The sequence below is a fragment of the Crotalus tigris genome, unplaced genomic scaffold (assembly GCF_016545835.1).
Source record: "Crotalus tigris isolate CLP2741 ecotype Arizona unplaced genomic scaffold, ASM1654583v1 scf7180000017668.6805642782:7212621, whole genome shotgun sequence".
Taxonomy (NCBI): Eukaryota; Metazoa; Chordata; class Lepidosauria; order Squamata; family Viperidae; genus Crotalus; species Crotalus tigris.
In genome coordinates, this window is record NW_024096554.1 from 7,146,258 (window position 1) to 7,166,879 (window position 20,622).

General features: G+C 45.5%; 1 protein-coding gene across 2 annotated transcripts in view; it reads left to right on the top strand.

Annotated features, from left to right (window-relative positions):
* The window catches only part of CREB3L3 (cAMP responsive element binding protein 3 like 3), a 30,030-nt gene that overhangs the window by 3,508 nt on the left and 5,900 nt on the right, over positions 1-20,622 (top strand). The window contains exons 2-9 of one of the 2 annotated variants that reach the window (XM_039337201.1): positions 1,690-1,865; positions 2,529-2,653; positions 4,764-5,067; positions 11,365-11,483; positions 13,230-13,364; positions 15,016-15,122; positions 16,848-16,916; positions 17,075-17,159. In XM_039337201.1, the coding sequence (XP_039193135.1) occupies positions 2,531-2,653; positions 4,764-5,067; positions 11,365-11,483; positions 13,230-13,364; positions 15,016-15,122; positions 16,848-16,916; positions 17,075-17,159 (942 nt within the window). In that variant the 5' untranslated portion in view covers positions 1,690-1,865; positions 2,529-2,530. The remainder of the gene's footprint in view (positions 1-1,689; positions 1,866-2,528; positions 2,654-4,763; positions 5,068-11,364; positions 11,484-13,229; positions 13,365-15,015; positions 15,123-16,847; positions 16,917-17,074; positions 17,160-20,622) is intronic. The other variant, XM_039337200.1, reaches the window with a different exon arrangement.

Genomic DNA, 20,622 nt, shown 5'->3' on the forward strand with positions numbered 1-20,622 from the left:
TGGCTATTGTAATCTACTAGAAAGGGCAATTTTGAAATGAGGATATTTCCTACTGAAGGCAACCAAAAATGCACCATCTCTTCCACCTGCATCGAGGGGACACGCACCAGCGCACGCTACAGAGTGGAAGCACCAGTTTTGCTGTTGAAGTTTATTTGTTTATGTATTTATTAATCAGATTTATAGGGCTATCCATCTCCTGGAAAGGACTCTGGATGGCCGACGTCGGTTAAATTGAAAACAGTTCGTATGTAAACCATAACAATGTAAAAATGCTATTAGAAGCTAAATGTTTTTAAAATATGTAAAAATATGTAAAATCTAGCTAACATTTTAGATTTGGATCCCATTGTTCTTAAATAGGCTTTTCTTAACCGGCGAAAATCATGTCGCAAGTCGCAGGCGCTTGATTGCGGAACACAGTTGACCAGTCGTAAAAGTGACCCTCGCGAAATTTGGTCATGGGATTATAGAGGGAAGGCGGCATAATTATTTACAACGGCCAGTGTCTGTGTGTGTGTGTGTGTGTGTGTGTGTGTGTGTGTGTGTATTTATGGGCCGTCAATCATCTATTCTGTGACTATAACTTCAAACTGTTGTAAAGGATTGGTCATTAAGCAAATGCTACTTGTAAATTAAGAAGAGGGAATCAAGCTATTTTCCAAAGCGCCTTAAGGCAGGACAAGAAGCAATGGGTGGAAACTAATCAAGGAGAGAAGCAACCTAGAACTAAGGAGAAACTTCCTGACAGTGAGAACAATTAATCAGTGGAACAACCTGCCTCCAGAAGCGGTGAATGCTCCAACGCTGGAAGTTTTTAAGAAGAGACTGGACAGCCATTTGTCCGAAATGGTGTAGGGTTTCCTGCCTGAGCAGGGGGTTGGACTAGATGACCTCCAAGGTCCCTTCCAACTTTACTACTATTACTAAGATTAATCTGTTTGGAGTCATGCATAGCTATTACAGACAATCCTCGTCTTACAACCACAACTGAGGGGACACGCACCAGCGCACGCTACACAGTGAAACCACCAGTTTTGCTGTTGAAGTTTATTTTTTTATATATTTATTAATCAGATTTATATGGCTATCCGTCTCCTGGAAAGGACTCTGGATGGCCGACGTCGGTTAAATTGAAAACAGTTCGTATGTAAACCATAACAATGTAAAAATGCTATTAGAAGCTAAATGTTCTTAAAAATATGTAAAATCAAAGTTTAGCTAACATTATAGATTTGGATCCCATTGTTCTTAAATAGGCTTTTCTTAACCGGCGAAAATCATGTCGCAAGTCGCAGCCGCTTGATTGCGGAACACAGTTGACCAGTCGTAAAAGTGACCCTCGCGAAATTTGGTCATGGGACCATAGAGGGAAGGCAGCATAATCATTTACAATGGCCAGTGTCTGTGTGTATGTCTTTGTGTGTGTGTGTGTGTGTGTGTGTGTGTGTCTGTGTGTCTGTGTGTACTTATGGGCCGTAAATCATCTGTTCTGTGACTATAACTTCAAACAGTTGTAAAGGACTGGTCATTAAGCAAATGCTACTTGTAAATTAAGATGAATTTAGTGTGCATAGCTACTACAGGCAATCCTCGTCTTACAACCACAACTGAGCCTAGAATTTCTGTTGCTAAGCGAGTCAGATGTTCATCGAATTTTGCCCCACTTTACAACCTTTCTTTCCACAGTCGTTAAGCGAATCACTGCAGTTGTTAAAAGAATCTGGCTTCCCCATGGACTTTGCTCGTCGGAAGCTCGCAAAAGGGATCACATGACCATGGGACATTGCGACAGTCATAGATAGGAGCCAGTGGCCAGGCGTCTGAATTTTGATCACGTGACCACAGGGGAGGCTGCGATGGTCGTAAGTGTGAAAACTGGTCATAAGTCACTTTTTCAGTGCCATGGTCATTAAACGAATTGTGGCTTATTGTATACAGGTCAGTCAAGGACTACCTGTATACAATAAGCCACAATTGCTCCTTTCCCATGCTCGCGTCAAACCAGTAAACCTTATCATGGTATAAAGCAGTGTTTCTTAACATTTTTAATGCCGCGACCCCCAACCAGTCGTAAGTCGAGGACTACCCAACTGGTACAGCACTGTTTGCAGAATGGGACTTTTGGCGGGCTCAGCAGGGCAGACACAGCCTGGACAATTCCTATTGGCTTTTGAAAGCCAATAGAATTAGACTCTATTCAAGAGAGTCTCTTCTATTGGCTTTCAAAAGCCAATAGAATAAAAGGGAGTAGCACAGCTAAGGAAAAGGGGGAAAAAATGGCAGACTGCGTTGTTTGGCGACCCCCGTGAAATGGTCGTTCGACCCCAAATGGGGTCCCGACCCACAGGTGGAGAACCGCTGGTATAAAGTGACAACTGGGGTGATGCAACTAATGAACATGTTGACTTCGATTCTTTTAACAGATTCAACTAACTCCATGTTTAACGAGCTTGTTTGTTGGGTCCACCCAGCGCTGCATAAGTAGCAGTAGCTCCTGAGCCTAACTCGTCTTCTCTCTCTTGCAGTTATGGCCTGCCCCAGTCTTGACGGCGTGGAGTTATTGGATCTCCTCTTTGACGGGCAGGACGGAGTCCTTCGCAATGTGGAGCTGGGATCCTCAGAGGCCGCTTGGATGGCACAAGAAGGCAGAGTGAGCAGATGGCACCGGGTTGAGAAAGGGGGCAGCAGCTGGGAAGACCTAGGAACAGGGGTAGGCAACCTTGGCTCTTTTAGGACTTGTGGACTTCAGTACCCATCATTCCTGAACCAGCCATGCTGGCCCAGGAATTCTGGGAGTTGAAGTCCACGAGTCATAAATGAGCCAAGGTGGCCTACCCCTGACCTAGGAGAATAGCGTTAACTGCTCCATTGCAGCAAAAAGTACTGAAAATATCCTATGCCAGTGGTGGCGAACCTATGGCACGGGTGCCAGAGGTGGCAGTCAGAGCCCTCTCGGTGGGCACGCGCACCGTTGCCCCAGTCCTAGGCCTTCAGCTGGAATTTATAAAACCTTTTCACTTTAGGCCTCGGCCGTCGTGTGCAAAAAAAAAAAAGGTTCAATCAATCAATCAATTTCAACTTCTCGCGGGGAAAAAAAAGGATCTTGCAAAGTTGGAATGGATTGATTGAACTTTTTAGTCCCACCCAGTCTGCTGTTACCACCGCAGCCACGCTACCCAATGGGCCACGCCCACCCGGCACTCGACAATGCATAAGTGGGTTTTGGGTTGCTGTTTGGGCACTCCGTCTCTAAAAGGTTCACTATCACTGTCCTATGCTCAATGCCAAACTTTGTAGCCCAACACTTGGAGGTTAATATCACAAACAAGAGGAAGTTAAACAATAGTGGTAGAAGAAGCACATTTGCCAGAAGAAGCATATTTACATCCCCTGAAAGGAGAAATACTGAAACACTTCTTGTTGAAGAAATACAGAAACGTGCAACAAAGCACAAATGAAGCCCAGAAAAGTGTTAGGAAGAAACTCAAGACTGCCCCATCTTGACTCTCATTAGTATAAGAGGAAGACACACTCTCAAGCTTTCAAAATTCTGCTATTATTGCCCAAATTAGCAGAGTTTCGGTATCACTTGTAGAGTCTCTTTTCTTACCTGGGCCTATCTTGTGGGTCTGACAGTGCCCTTGACTAAAGCAATGGGTCAGTTCCCAACTGAAAATTTTCTACTCATTATTTTGCAAACAGAACAGAAGTGGGGAGGAAGAGGGATACCAATAAAGGAGAATATGTGTAGCTAAGGGTTGAAATGAGGGATCATTTGGTTGTTTTCTCTGAGCTTGGTTGTTTTCTTGCAGACATTTCGTTACCCAAATTAGATAAAGCACTCATGATGTAGCTAGTTTCTTGGAATGTATTTTTATGCAACAACTACAATAGTATTCAGCCAGTAGATGGCAGTATTTACAAGTTTGGATCTATGGTATATATATTCTGCTTTTCTGTTCTGAGTACAATTTCCTGTTTCCTGTTATATAGTTGAGCAGTAAAGCACATGGTGACAGTACCCTTTATTTGCTCTATATCAGTGGTTCTCAACCTTTTTAATGCCGCAACCCCCAACTGGTCTTAAGTCGAGGACTACTCAACCGGTCGTAAGTCGAGGACTACTCAACTGGTGCAGCACCGTTTGCAGAATGGGGCTTTTGACGGGCTCAGCAGGGCAGAGACAGCCTGGACAATTCCTATTGGCTTTTGAAAGCCAATAGAATTAGACTCTATTCAAGAGAGTCTATTCTATTGGCTTTCAAAAGCCAATAGAATAAAAGGGAGTAGCACAGCTAAGGAAAAGGGGGGGGGGAATGGCAGACTGCGTTGTTTGGCGACCCCCCGTGAAATGGTCGTTTGACCCCAAATGGGGTCCCGACCCACAGGTTGAGAACCACTGCTCTATATGGTGCAATATATATAAACAGAATTTCTAACAAAAAACAAAACCAAGTTCAGAGAGCACCAAGGACCCCTCAGAGGGACACCAGCTTAATTCTGGTCTTCCATTTTACTAGGTATTATTCTTAGTAGGTATTATTGCCCTCTTTGCAATTCAGACAAAAATGGCTTATTTTTCAATGAATCGAACATTGAGAATATCCTGTTTCAGGGCCTGGTTAAAATGGTTCAGAATGATACTAATGGTTTATGTAACATCCAAGAGTTTTGAGTTTGCTCTGTTGAAGCTTTGCTTGCAGGAAGGTGGCTTTCTAAGAGGGGCTTTTTCATGGAGCACCTCTACGCTCTATCGGTAGGTTTTGCTGAACCCTCAAGACAATGACGACTTCATCAACTCCATCTTGGGAGCGGCAAACACGGTCCTAGATTCTCCAAGCTGGTCTCCAGCTGCCAGTGACAGTGGCATATCTGAGGATCCAAATTCTGATCAGCTGGACAGCCCTCCACATTATCTTCCCACTGGGAGCCCGGAGGCCTACTCTGACGGAAGCTCAGCCGGTGACCTGGCCTACGCCTCCTGCCAGGACACCCGTCAGGCCTTACCTACCATAAAAGAACCAGCTGCCGAGATGAGAGAGATGGATGTCTCCATAGACTTCAGTGAGTACCCTGTTTCCCTTTGTTAGAAGTAAAGTCTTCATCCCGGTTCATCCAAGCCGGGAATAAATAAGCAAACATGGCGACTGCTTTCGGAAGAAGGTTACAGTTTATTGCAGAAAGATGGTTCTTCAGGAAAGTGCAGAGGAGAGAAGGGCTGAGCACATGGGGTAGTAGGCTTTTATACCCGCTCTAGCCTCATTTGGAATGGTTTCCTGTTCCTGCGGCATGAACCTTGAGGCTGTTTCTGAGTGTTTGTCTAGGCCTTCATATCTGTGGTTTAATCCTATTATCCTATCCTGCTTCCCAGGTGATGGGGCTCATGACTCCTAGAGTTTGGGTGGGGTATGCAGATCTTCTCTTTTGTCTTCTTGATTGCTCTGGCTTCAATTTTCTGATGGTTTTACATCTGCATTTGTATGGGGCTAAAGTCTTGCTTGGGGCAGAGAGATAGATTTGGGGCCAGGTTTGGTTTTAAAAAGTCCTTTTGAGGAAAAATATATTTTTCTGCCCTTGTTAATATTTCTTTCTCTGGGCTAACTTCCCTCACCTTCCTGGAATGTTAAACCAGGTGAACCCCCCCGTCTCTGGGGCACTGGAGAGAAGGCTACATGGCGTCCACACACTTAAGCAGAGAAAATGAGGGCATAGACACCGTCTGGTCCATTGGTGTGAACGCCATTTTTCACCAGCCCCATTCAGTCCTTTTTCCAAAATGGTCTAGGGCAGCGGTTCTCAACCTGGGGGTCGGGACCCCATTTGGGGTCGAACGACCATTTCACGAGGGTCACCAAACAACGCAGTCCACCAATTTTTTCCCCCTTTTCCTTAGCTGTGCTTCTCCCTTTTATTCTATTGGCTTTCGAAAGCCAATAGAATAGACTCTCTTGAATAGAGTCTAATTCTATTGGCTTTCCAAAGCCAATAGGAATTGTCCAGGCTGTCTCTGCCCTGCTGAGCCCGCCCAAAGTCCCCTTCTGCAAACGGTGCTGCACCAGTTGAGTAGTCCTTGACTTACGACCGGTTGAGTAGTCCTCGACTTACCACCGGTTGGGGGTCGCGGCATTAAAAAGGTTGAGAACCACTGGTCTAGGGCATTGGTTCCATGGAGAAAGGGTTTTTCCGTGGATGAGAGGGTGCGTGGTTTTGCGTGCTGCTTGCATCCTGCAGATGGGGCTTTGCTTGTTTGTGCAGACCGGTTGCGGGTATGCCGCGGCCCGGTACCGGTCCATGGACCAGGGGTTGGGGACCCTGGTCTAGGGTCTAGGGCAGGGGTGTCAAACTCAATTTCATTGAGGGCCGCATCAGCATTGGGGTTGCCCTCGGGGGCCCGGGTGGGTGTGGCCAGGGTGGGTGCGGCCTACTGGGTGGGCATGGATGGAGTCGGTGTAGCCTACTGGGTGGGCATGGCCAGCTCTACATCGTTCACGTCCAGGGTGCCTGTGGGGGCCTGGGCAGGAGTGGGACAGATCTGAGGGTCTCTGGCAGAAGGGGTGGGGACCGGGGCAAGTGCCAAGGCATGGTGCATTTCTTCAATCCTCACAAAGGGTGACCCCTCCCCAGCATGCACCCAGGGGGCAGGGCCGACACAGCAGGGGCTGGTTCCTCACTGTTTCCAGACGGCCTTGTGGAGCTAAGACTGAATGCATTTCAGCATAGAGGGCCACCCCAAAATTGTACATGGGCTCCCGGCCGGCCTGGGCCAGGGCCAAGTCAGCGGGGGCCGTTCCCTCACTGTTTCCAGGATGGCTTCGCGGGCCACATGAAACCACTTCGCGGGTCACATCCAGCCCCTGGGCCTTGTGTTTGACATGTCTGGCCTAGGGTTTCCTGCTTGAGCAGGGAGCTGGACTAGATGACCTCCAAGGCCCCTTCCAGCTCTGTTATGCTGCTAAACAGAGAGAAGGAAAATGAGCTCAGAATACACAGAGGGTATATTGCTATCGTTATATGTGATATATGTAGACAGATTATGGGTAGTTACCCCAAAGGAACAAGATCTATAAATTGGCTTCCGCAGGATCCATTTAGTCCTCGACTTACAGCCACAACTGAGCCCCACATTTCGGTCCCTAAGCGAATTTTGCCCAGTTTTACGACTTTTCTCGCTACATTTGTGAAGCGAATCACTGCAGTTATTAAATTTGTAACCCCGTTGTCAAGGGAACCTGGCCTCCCCATTGACTTTGCTGGTTAGAAGGTTGCAAAAGGGGATCACATGATTTCCCCCCTCCCCCCGGGACACTGGGACTGTCATAAATAGGATCCAGTTGCCAAGCATGTTAATTTTGATCCCGTGACCATAGGAATTCTGCAACGGTCACAGGTACGGAAAATAGTCACAAGTCACTTTTTTCAGTGCCGCTGTAACTTTGAGCAGTCACTAAACGAACTGTTGTAAGTTGAAGACTCCCTGGCTTACAAATCCTTGATCTAACCATCCGTACGTGAGATTTAGTGTTAAAATAACTTTAACATTGTGATTTAACATTAAATCACAATCTAGTGGACAGGCTACGCATAGATATGGCTGCCCTCTCAAGAGTGAGGATAATAAGTAACAACAACAACAACAATAATAATGTTGAAAGGGACCTTGGAGGTCAACTAGACCAACCCCCTGCTCAGGCAGGAGACTCTATAACATTTCAGACAATTGGTTGTCCAGTCTCTTCTTAAAAACTTCCAGTGTTGGAGCATTCACCGCTTCTGGAGGCAGGTTGTTCCACTGGTTAATTGTTCTCACTGTCAGGAAGTTTCTCCTTAGTTCCAGGTTGCTTCTCTCCTTGATTAGTTTCCACCCGTTGCTTCTTGTCCTATTCTGTTCTATTCTATTCTATTCTATTCTATTCTATTCTATTCTACTCTACTCTACTCTACTCTACTCTACTCTACTCTACTCTACTCTACTCTACTCTACTCTAGTTTTGAACATGTTTTTCAGTTGACTTGATTCAACCGTTTTCTCCTTTTAAGCCAACCTTGGCGACTTTAAGACCTGTGGACTTCAATTCCCAGAATTCTCCAGCCACGGCTGGGGAACGCCACAAATCTTAAAAGTTGTCAAGGTTGGCACTTTGGAAAATAGCTTGACTCCCTCTTCTTTGGGGCAGCCCCTGAGATATTGGAAGACCGCTATTATGTCCCCCCTGGTCCTTCTCTTCATTAAACTAGACATACCCAATTCCAGCAACTGTGTCAGGCATCCAGTTTGATCCCTCAAAGGTGCTTCAGACTATACCGGAGCACAAAAATAACCCTTTAAAACAGCCACATCTTTTCCCTGAACTGCAAAAGCAGCTGGTGATGACAGAAGTGACATTTGATTTGTGGCCTTGAAAACAGTCCAGGAAACGTGCTGTCTAAGGACTTTCAAAATTATTATTATTATTATGGATCATCGCACAGTCAGCCAGATGTTCAGACTGGATTTGGCATTTTGTCTACCTATCGAGTCCTTACCCAGGACCTGGGATAGGCAGATGTGGATGTTTGATGGTATTACAGATATCGTCGCAGGATGGAAGCAGTTCCTAGTAAGGCCGCCTTTTGCAATTGACTAATAGCAAATTTGTCAATGCCAATGGTGTTCAAGTGGTGCTCCAGTTGTTTTGGGATTGCACCCAAGGAGCCTATCACTATTGGTACTACCCTTGCTTGCTTTTGCCACAGTCTTTCTATTTCTATTTGTAGGTCTTTGTATTTTGTTATCTTCTCCAGTTCTTTCTCGTCTATTCTGCTGTCTCCAGGCACTGCCACGTCCACTATCCAGACTTTTTTGTCTTTCTTATCGACAATTGTTAAGTCTGGGGTGTTATGTTGCAGGTGCTTGTCTGTTTGAATTCTGAAGTCCCAGAGCAGTTTAATTTTATCATTTTCTATGACTTTCTCTATTTTATGATCCCACCAGTTTTTGCTTACAGGCAAATGATATTTTTTGCAGATCTTCCAATGCACCATTGTTGCTACTTTGTCATGCCGCTGCTTGTAATCAGTCTGTGCAATCTTCTTGCAACAGCTTACCAGGTGGTCCACTGTTTCTTCAGCTTCTTTGCATAGGTCAGCACTTACTGTCTGTTGCTGTCTTCTCAATTTTGACTTTGTATGCATTTGTCCTTAAGGCTTGGTCTTGTGCAGCCAGAATTAGTCCCTCGGTCTCTTTCTTCAATTTTCCTGCTCTTAGCCATTGCCAGGTCTTGTTATTATCTGCTTTCCCAGCTATTTTTTTAATGTATTGGCCATGTAGTGCTTTGTCTTCCCATGCCTCTATTCTGTTCTTCATTTGGTCTTTCTTGTAGGCCAGTTTGGTCTCTCCAGTAGTCAGTAAGCCTTCCTGATATACTAATTTCAGTGCATCTTCATCATTGTTCTTCAGATATTCTTCCAACGCCATTTTTTTTAAATTATTATTATTATTATTATTATTATTATTATTATTTCCAGTCATTTGCACTTATCCTGCAATAATTTACACCTTTTTTGCTGGCTTCCAGTGTTTATGTAAGGTTGCCATACCCTAAAAGTGGTACAATGGGTGAAAAGGTTGAAAAGCCCTGCTCTAATCCAGGGGTCTCCAACTTAACTGCGAAAGTAACAAACCAACCGTGAGAGGGATCTTGGAATCTTAGTGGACAATCCATTAAATATGAGCCAAGGGTGTGCTACAACAGCCAAAAAAAGCCAGGAGAATCCTAAGTTGCATTAACAGAGGGATTCAATCAAGATTCAATCAAGTTAGCCTTAGCAACTCTCAGAGTTGAAGTCCATTTATATTAAAATTGCCACGGTTGAGAAGCACTGGAGTAACCATTGCAACACAATAAGACCCCGAGTGCTAAGTGGAGTTGGGAACAATTCAGGTGGCCTCAGAATTGTGAGTGTGACGTTTTCATTAGGCAGCAAAGTGAAGCCGAAGAACTTTTTAGGATCATAAGATCCTGACTGTTGCAGGATGAAACCTAAAATGTTTGTGCTTTTAGTGTAAAATTAATATTCTCTTCCTCCAGGTGTGCACTCATGTTAACTTTGTTGTTATCAAATGATCACCAGAAAGACTTGACTGACCTCTGAGGTGTGGCTGTCAGGCAGATAAGATAATAATGTACTGGAAGAACAAATTTTATCTACTCCAAAGCAGTTTTCCATGTACATTGAAAAGCTGGATTTTTTTCTGTTCCCTAACCAGCAGGTTCCTTCAAGAAAAACGAAATGCACGGGTATAGTATAGGGGGTACCTTACTCAATAGTAGTAACTGTGAGAGGGACCTCGGAGTCCTAGTGGACAATCCCTTAAATAGGAGCCAGCCATGTGTTGCAGCTGCCAAAAAGGCCAACACAGTGCTGGGCTACATTAACAGAGGGATAGAATGAAGATCACAGGAAGTATTAATACCACTTTACAAGGCCTTGGTAAGGCCACACTTGGAATTCTGCATCCAGTTTTGGTCACCACGATGTAAAAAAGATGTTGAGACTCTGGAAAGAGTACAGAGAAGAGCAACAAAGATGATTAGGGGACTAGAGGCTAAAGCATATAAGGAAAGGCTGCTGGAATTGGGTATGTCTAGTTTAATGAAGAGAAGGACGAGGGGGGACAGGATAGCAGTCTTCCAGTATCTCAGGGGCTGCCCCAAAGAAGAGGGAGTCAAGCTCTTCTCCAAAGCGCCTGAAGGCAGGACAAGAAGCAACGGATGGGAACTAACCAAGGAGAGAAGCAACCTAGAACTAAGGAGAAACTTCCTGACAGTGAGAACAATTAACCCGTGGAACAACCTGCCTCCAGAAGTAGTGAATGCTTCAACACTGGAAGTTTTTAAGAAGAGACTGGACAGCCATTTGTCTGAAATGGTATAGGGTCTCCTGCCTGAGCAGGGGGTTGGACTAGATGATCTCCAAGGTCCCTTCCAACTTTATTACTACTACTACTACTACTATATTATTATTATTATTATTATTATTATTATGGATCATCACACAGTCAGCCAGATGTTCAGACTGGATTTGGCATTTTGTCTACCTATCGAGTCCTTACCCAGGACCTGGGATAGGCAGATGTGGATGTCTGATGGTATTACAGATATCGTCGCAGGATGGAAGCAGTTCCTAGTAAGGCCGACTTTTGCAATTGACTAATAGCGAATTTGTCAATGCCGATGATGGTGTTCAAGTGGTGCTCCAGTTGTTTTGCACCCAAGGCACCTATTACTACTACTACTACTACTACTACTACTACTACTGCTACTGCTACTACTACTACTACTACTACTACTACTACTACTACTATTATTATTTTCTTTGCAGGTATGTGGGCTGCTGGTTTTTATGCAGAGGAGAGGCAAATAACAGATGCCACCCATCAAAACCCAGCCTCCTGCATGCTCACAATTAAGGACCTCCTTCTTTCCAACAACTCTGAAATGGCAAGTATTTCAATCGTAATAAGGATGATGGAGTTATCTAGAAATCCAGTTATTGTTTTTTACAGTTATTTCTAAGAGCACTTGAAAACGCTTTCTAATGAATCAGATTTGACTCTGGGAAGAGTGCAACAAAGATGATTGGGGGGGGGTAGATGGCAAAACATCTATGGTACTTGGTTCAATAGTAGCAACTGTGAGAGGGACCTCGGAGTCCTAGTGGACAATCACTTAGATAGGAGCCAGCCGTGTGCTGCAGCTGCCCAAAAAATCCAACACAGTGCTGGGCTGCATGAACAGAGGGATAGAATCAAGATCACGTGAAGGGTTACTACCACTTTACAAGGCCTTCGGAAGGCCACACTTAGAATCCTGCATCCAGTTTTGGTCACCACGATGTAAAAAAGATGCTGAGACTCTAGAACAGTGGTTCTCAACCTTTTTAATGCCGCGACCCCCAACCGGTCGTAAGTCGAGGACTACTCAATTGGTGCAGCACCGTTTGCAGACTGGGGCTTTTGGCGGGCTCAGCAGGGCAGAGACAGCCTGGACAATTCCTATTGGCTTTTGAAAGCCAATAGAATTAGACTCTATTCAAGAGAGTCTATTCTCTTGGCTTTCAAAAGCCAATAGAATAAAAGGGAGTAGCACAGCTAAGGAAAAGGGGGAAAAAAATGGAAGACTGCGTTGTTTGGCGACCCCCGTGAAATGGTCGTTCGACCCCAAATGGGGTCCCGGCCCACAGGTTGAGAACCACTGCTCTAGAAAGAGGGCAGAGAAGGGCCATAAAGATGATTAGGGGACTGGAGGCTAAAACCTATTAAGAACAGTTACAGGAATTAGGTATGTCCAGGCTAATCCAAAGAAGGACCAGGGGTGGCATGATAGCAGTCTTCCAATATCTGAGGGGCTCCTACAAAGACGAGGGGGTTAAACTATTCTCCAAAGCACCAAAATACAAGGCGAGAAACAACGGATGGAACCTCACCAAGGAGAGAACCAACCTGGAATGAAGGATAAATTTTCTAACAGTGAGAACAATTAACCAGTGGAACGACTTGCCTCCAGAAGTTGTGGGTGCTCCATCGCTGACTATTTTTAAGAAGAGACTGGACTACTGCTTTCTCTGGAATGGTAGAGGGCAGAAGGTCTTCAACCCTGGCCCTTTTATGACTCGTGGACTTCAACTCCCAGAATTCCTCAGCCAGCATGGCTCAGCTTGGAAACCTCTCCCTGTTCCCTCAGCGTGGCTGGCTCAGGAATTCTGGGAGTTGAAGTCCACGAGTCATAAAAGAGCCAAGTTTGAAGACCCCTGAATTAGAGAGGGCTGACTCATGCATGAGGCAATCTACACTCTGATTGGTTGCTGTGGGCAATCCCCCTTTCCCCACCTTTTTTCCTCTGTGTGTTCTGTATACTGTTTGATTTAGCTCAGGATCTGCGTGACTATCTTGTGTTTTTCCTTTCTGGATGATGATAAGAACGTTAATTTAATGTGCCTGGCTGAGGAATTCTGGGAGTTGAAGTCCACAAGTCATAAAAGGGCGAGGGTGGAAGACCCCTGGTATCAAGTCTCCTGCTTGAGCAGTGGGCTGGACTAGAACACCTCTGAAGTCCCTTCCAACTCTGTCATTCCATATTCTTCAATGGGGGATGTCTAGAAACCCAGTTTGTTTTTGGACGGTTATTTCTAAGAACACTGAAGATGCTTCTTCTAGCTCAGACCATTCTCACCTTGTGCTGTTCTAGCACCAGCAGGCTGTCAACTCTGCAGCGATGAGGCAGACCCCAGGGAATTGCCAGGAGCTGGTGCTGACCGAGGATGAGAAGAAACTGCTGACTAAGGAAGGGGTGACTCTTCCAACCCAGCTCCCGCTCACCAAGGTAAGCCACACTGAGTCTGTGCTTTTTCTGCAGTCGTTAAGCGAATTAGGCCGTAGTTAAGTGAATTAGGCCATCATCAAACAAATTTGGCTTCCCCCATTGAGTTTTCTTGTCGGAAGGTTGCAGATGGTGATCCTGTGTGTTCTGTCCCAGCCTGTGTGGATCCTTGTTAATTCACAAGGACAAACCCCTCTTTTAAAAAGTAGGCTAGAAATGCAGGGAAAACAAACCCCTTTGATTAATTAGGTACAGACCTGCAAAATGTCCCAAAAGCGAAGGCAAACAAAACACGGAGAATTGTTCACAGGCAAGGCAAACAGAATCCGATGCCATGAAACTTAAGTCCTTTGCAAACGGTTGCCTTCAGCAATCAGCACCGCCCACACCTTCCCTTTTTATTATGCAGCCCCAAGGCGTGGCTTCTCAATGCCTTCTCCTCCTTGGTGTTGCCCCATTGCCTCCCTCTGTCCTGCTCTTGTTGCCTGTCTGCATTTGCGAGCATCTATGACAGCGATGGCAAACCTTTTAGAGACCGAGTGCCCAAACTGCAACCCGAAACCCACTTATGAATCGTTGGGTGCCGGGTGGGTGTGGTCCATTGGGTGGGCGTGGCTTATTGGGTGGGCATGGCTGCGGTGGTAATGGCAGACAGGGTGGGACTAAAAAGTTCAATCCATCCATTCCAACTTTGCAAGATCTTTTTTTTTCCCGCGAGAAATTGAAATTGATTGATTGATTGAACCTCTTTTTTGTGTGTACACGGTGGCGCAGGCCTAAAGCGAAAAGGTTTTATAAAACCCAACTGAAGGCCTAGGACTGGGGCGATGGTGTGCGTGCCCACAGAAAGGGCTCTGAGTGCCACCTATGGCACCCGCGCCATAGGTTCGCCACCACTGATCTATATTGACTTCCAGCTGTGAGTCCTCAGAGTCTGGCTCAGCATCCCAGCACAGCTGGGTCTGAGCCTGAGCACAAGTGGAGGGGCCAGGCTCTTCATCAGATTGGAAGTCCTGGAGCTCATCGGCGCCTTCCTCCTCCTCTGATGTTACTCCAGGCCCCTCCTCCTCCTCTGATTCCCCAGACTCCGTTGCTGGGTCTACTGGCCGGCACAGACTCACAACAATGTGACCGGTCGGTGCAACTATCATAAAAACTTGCCAAGTGCCCAAATTAATGGTTGTTAAGTGAATCTGGCTCCCTCGTTAGCTTTGCTTGTCAGAAGGTCACAAAAGGGGATCACACGATCCTAGCACACTGCAACTGTCATAAATATGAGTCAGGTGCCAAGCGTGTGAGTTTTGAGCACGTGACCCCGGGGATGCTGCATCGGCTGCAAGTGTGAAAAACAGTCACAAGTGACTTTTTTTTTTCCAGTGCTGTTGTAACTTTGAACAGACACTAGACAAATTGTCATAAGTCAAGGACCACCTGTATCACAACTGTCCTGAACCACACCCACTGGAAAATACTGGGACTCTGGTCCAGAATGAATGCAATGAGAATGTCCTTGATGTACTTTTTAAAATAAAGGGCTTCAGTCATTGCACCTTATTTCACAAACGGACCAAAAAACTCTTCGGGTTTCATATAAAGAAATGGATATCGTTAAAAACAAAACGACTAGCTAAGCTGGATCTCTTTGCATCGGCAGTATGAGGAACGCATTCTCAAGAAGATCCGTAGAAAGATCCGGAACAAACAATCGGCTCAGGAAAGTCGCAAGAAACGGAAGGAATACATTGATGGTTTAGAAAGCCGGTATGTTATTTTCCCCCTTCAACATTTTGAGTTTGATCTTGCTGAAAGAAAAAAAATCAGGTCTGGTTCCAAGCTGGGAATAAAATGGAGGCTGCTTTTGAAAGAAGTTTTCTGTTTATTGATGAGCAGAACCAGCAACAGCATGCCGTTCTGGGGCAACTGACCAAATGGAGTTGCGAGTGGGTGGATCTTTATGGATATCTGAGACTTCGAAGTGGAAATATTTCTGGGTTGTGCAATGAGGTGGGCTTTTGTGTCTTTTGTTAGTCTAATGCTGGTGGGTTAATCCTTATTATGTCCTAAAGGTCATGTCCTATCCTTAGAATTTGGGTTGTTGTTGTTAATTGCGAAGTCGTGTCTGACCCATCGCGACCCCATTAGTACTGTCCATGGGGTTTTCATGGCAAAGATACTGGAGTGGTTTGCCATTTCCTTCTCCAGTGGATCACATTTTGTCAAAACTCTCTGCTATGATCTGTCCGTCTTGGGTGGCCCTGCACGGCATAGCTTATAGCTTCATTGAGTTACGCAAGCCCCTTCGCCACGACAAGGCAGTAATCCATAAAGGGGAGAATTTGGGTAGGGGAATGTAAATTCTTAATCCCATCAGCTCTGGGGCTGAAGGCGTTTTCTTTACGAATAGATTGGCCCCCGTCTTTCTTAATAGGTACAAAATATCCATCTCTAAAGACTTGAGGCTTCTGGCTGAGGCTGTTAAGAAAAACTGGGGCTGCTTTTTGCCTTTGTTAAGATTTTTCTCTATTTCTTCCTTGGGGAAATATAATATTCTGCCCCTTTTTAATATTCCCCCAAATATTTCATTCTCAATGGTGTGTGTGTGTGTGCGCGCGCGCGCGCGCGTTCTTAACGACAGTCTGGTCATCAACAAGCTAAACTAGAACATGGATCAAGGTTTCTTTCTTCTGTTGAAGGAAAGGGCTTCATCATGGTTCAGTCCAAGCCGGGAATAAACAACATGGCATCTGCTTTAGAAAGAAGGTTGCAGTTTATTGAAGAGGAGAGCCAGACAGGAAGACTGCTCTGGAAGAAAAGAGAGAGAGAGCACATGTAGGGAGTGGGTTTTTATACCCTCTGGAGCGTTTTGTTTGGAGTTGTTTCCTGTTCCTGTTTTGAGGCATTGTATTTCCTGTGTCATGTATTCTGACCTGAGTCTGGGTGTGCCCCTTTGGCATCTGTGGGTTAATCCTATTATGTCCCGTCTTAGACTTTGGGTGGGGTATCTAGATTTTAGGTGTCTTTGTCTTCCTAAGCTTCTGGCTTCAACCTTCCTGATAGTTTACATCTGCATTTCTACAGAGCTGGTTTCTGCTTGGGGGAGGCAGACTTGGGGCTATTAAAAAAACTGGGCATGCTTTTCTGCCTCTTTAAGATTCTTTGAGGGAAATATATTTTTCTGCCCTTTTAATATTTCCTTCTCTGGGGGGAGCTGACTTTCCGCAGTTCTGAACACGCAGATTTTGTAAAAACAAAACAAAACAAAACATGACTGGAACTACAGTTACTTAAGGAAAGGCTAAAATGTTCCTTCTCCTGTTCTTGTTGGCGAGATCTTTAGGCACCATCCTGCTCCAGCCTCTGGATCGGCTTCTCCTTCTCCTAGCTACGTCAGGTCGGAGAACTTAAAAAAAAAAAAAAGACGAATAAACCGGCGGGAAATTAAACCATTTCCCCCCTCTTCACCTCTGTTGCCCTTTTGCTTTTCAGGATGTCGGCTTGCACAACTCACAACCAGGAGCTCCAACGCAAAGTGGTTCACCTGGAGAAGCAGAACTTGTAAGTGATAGAGATGGACATCTCCTCCCCCACTGTGCTTGGCATTCACCGAATCGATAGAAGAAATTCTGGCCCGCTTAAATTGCCTGAATTTGCCCTCTGCTCTCCCCCAAAATCTGATCCTAACAGGGGGCCTTGTTCTCCTTTTTTCCCCCCAGGTCTCTCCTGCAGCAGCTGAAGAAACTCCAGACCATCGTGATGCAGTCCAGCGGCAAGGCTGCCCAAACGAGCACCTGCGTGGCGGTATGTTGGGGATCGTGTACACGTGTGCGTGGACAGATACAGCTACTCCTCGATTTATGACCACAAAGGAGCCCATTTATGTTGCTAAGGGAGACAGTTGTTAAGCGAGTTTTGCCCCATTTGACGAACTTTCTTGCCACAGTTGGTATGTGAATCCCTGCAGTTGTCTAGTTTAACGAAGAGAAGGACGAGGGGGGACAGGATAGCCGTGTTCCCATGTCTCAGGGGCTGCCCCAAAGAAGAGGGAGTCAAGCTATTCTCCAAAGCACCCAAAGGCAGGACAAGAAGCAACGGATGGAAACTAATCAAGGAAAGAAGCAACCTAGAACTAAAGAGAAACTTCCTGACAGTGAGAACAATTAACCAGTGGAACAACCTGTCTCCAGAAGTGGTGAATGCTCCAACACTGGAGGTTTCTAAGAAGAGACTGGATAGCCATTTGTCCGAAATGGTATAAGGTTTCCTGCCTGAGCAGGGGGTTGGACTAGATGACCTCCAAGGTCCCTTTCAAGTCTGTTATTCTGTTAAATGAGGAAGGAAAGGAAAGGAAAGGAAAGGAAAGGAAAGGAAAGGAAAGGAAGGAAGGAAGGAAGGAAGGAAGGAAGGAAGGAAGGAAGGAAGGAAGGAAGGAAGGAAGGAAGGAATTTTCTGACAATTAGAACAATTAACCCGTGGAACAACCTGCCTCCAGAAGCAGTGAATGCTCCAACACTGGAAGTTTTTAAGAAGAGACTGGACAGCCATTTGTCTGAAATGGTATAGGGTTTCCTGCCTGAGCAGGGGGTTGGACTAGATGATCTCCAAGGTCCCTTCCAACTTTATTACTACATTATTATTATTATTATTATTATTATTATTATTATTATTATTATTATTATTATTATTATTATTATTATTATTATTTCTAGTCATTTGCACTTATTCCGCAATAATTTACACCTTTTTTTGCTGGCTTCCAGTGTTTATGTAAGGTCCCTGGGGAAAAAAAAAAAGCCCATTGGGGAAAATAGACTTACTTAATGTTAAGACCGATGCTGTTCGCTTAACCACCATGCTGGGCGCTTATCGATGGCCACAAAAATGTCAAAAAAAAAAAAAAAAAATTGGATCTGGCCTCAAGTTACAACTACAATGACTTACCAGGGTAGTTCCAGGCTCAATTCCCGTCGTAGGTTGAGGACTATTCTATATAGACTCTGCCCCCCTGACCCTGGAGGGAAGTCAGGGGGACTGTAGCAACTGGGGTCAGAGGAACAGGGATGGGAAGAGCCAGCCAGTGAGACGAGCTGGCTCCAGAAGCGGTGGATACTCCAACCCTGGAGGTTTTTAAGAAGAGGCTGGACAGCCATTTGTCTGAAATGGTATAGGGTTTCCTGCCTGAGCAAGGGGTTGGACTAGATGACCTCCAAGGTTCCTTCCAACTTTATTATTATTAACAACCTGCCTCCAGAAGTGGTGAATGCTCCAACACTGGAAGTTTTAACAAGAGACTGGACAGCCATTGGTCTGAAATGGGATAGGGTTTCCTGCCTGAGCAGGGGGTTGGACTAGATGACCTCCAAAGACCCTTCCGACTCTCTCATTCTGTTCTGACGCCTCCAGGATGGGTGGAGAGCACTTCGCTTCCGCAGTGGGGAAAAGTCCCTAATTTAAGAGGCGATGGATCAAAAGTACCTCCAGCCCCACTTTCTATCGCCAAGGGGGCCAGAGGAACTGAAGCTTCTCATCCATATAGGCCAGGGGTCTTCCAACTTGGCCCTTTTGTGACTTGTGGACTTCAACTCCCAGAATTCCTCAGCCAGAATGCCTGGCTGAGGAATTCTGGGAGTTAAAGTCCACAAGCAGTAATCTTCCAACTTGGCCCTTTTGTGACTTGTGGACTTCAACTCCCAGAATTCCTCAGCCAGGCACAATTCTGGGAGTTGAAGTCCACGAGTCCTAAAAGGGCCCAGTCTGAAGACCCCTGAATTAGAGAGTGCTGACTCATGCATGAGGCAATCTACACTCTGATTGGTTGTTGTGGGTATGAAGGGGGCGTTTCCCTTTTCCCCCATCTTTTTTCCTCTGTGTGCTCTATATACTGTTTGATTTACCTCAGGATATTCCTATGTGCCCGACTAGCTTGTGTTGATGATAAAAATGTAAACTTAAATGTGCCTGGCTGAGGAATTCTGGGAGTTGAAGTCCACAAGCAGGAGTCTTCCAACTTGGCCCTTTTGTGACTTGTGGACTTCGTCTCCCAGAATTCCTCAGTCAGTGTGCCTGGCTGAGGAATTCTGGGAGTTGAAGTCCACAAGTCATCAAAGAGCCAAGTTGGAAGACCCCTGACATAGGCACACATCTGCCTGATATTCAGAGGGAAAAAATGGACATTTTTTTTAAAGAGGCTATGGCTATTGTTAGATTTCTTTTCCTCTTCCTTTGTGAATATCTTTTTTTTTTCCTTACAAAGAGACACAAACTGGCATCACTGGCTGTACACCCCCTTCTGATTTACTCCAGATTTGATCTTGATGGAAGAGTGGAGTGGAGTGGAGTGGAGTAGAGTAGAATGACAGAGTTGGAAGGGACCTTGGAGGTCTTCTAGTCCAACCCCCTGGTCAAGCAGGAAATCTATACAATTTCAGATGCATAGTTGTCCAGTCTCTTCTTAAAAACCTCCAGTGATGGAGCACCTACAACTTCTGGAGGCAAGCTGTTCCACTGGTTAATTATTCTCATTGTTAAGAAAATTTCTCCATAGTTCAAGGCTGCTTCTCTCCTTGATTAGTTTCCATCTGTTGCTTCTTGTCCTGCCTTCAGGTGCTTTGGAGAATAGCTTGACTCCCTCTTCTTTGGGGCAGCCCCTGAGATATTGGAAGACGGCTATCCTGCCCCCCTCTTCATTAAACTAGACATACCCACTTCAAGCAACCATTCTTTGTATATATTAGCCTCCAGTCCCCTAAGGGAAGAATAACAGAGTAATAACAGAAGATCAGAGTTGGAAGGGACCTTGGAGGTCATCTAGTCCAGGTCTTTTCAACCTTTTCACCCATTGTACCACTTTTAGGATATGGCAACATCCGAGTACTACCAGTCGCCTAGCAAGATATCAAAAACTTGATGACCCCCCCCCCAAAAAAGGAAAAAGGTGATAAAGTACAGATAGTCCTCGACTTACAACAGTTCGCTTAATGACTGTTCAAAGTTACAATGGCACTGAAAAAAGTGCCCCCCAAGCCACAGCTGAGCAAGACACCTGCCTGCCCGCCTGGCCGTGCTTTTCCTCCTGTCTGAGTCATTGTTGTGAGCGTTTCTGTTGAGGATTGGCAGAGGGGGTGGGGTGGGGGGTGTTTTGGTCACTTCACATGACCCCGGGACACTGTGACCGTCATTAATACGAATCAGTTCCCAAGCATGTGAATGTAAATCACAAGACCTTGGAGAGGCTGCAACATTCCAGCTGATCGGCATTTCTTTT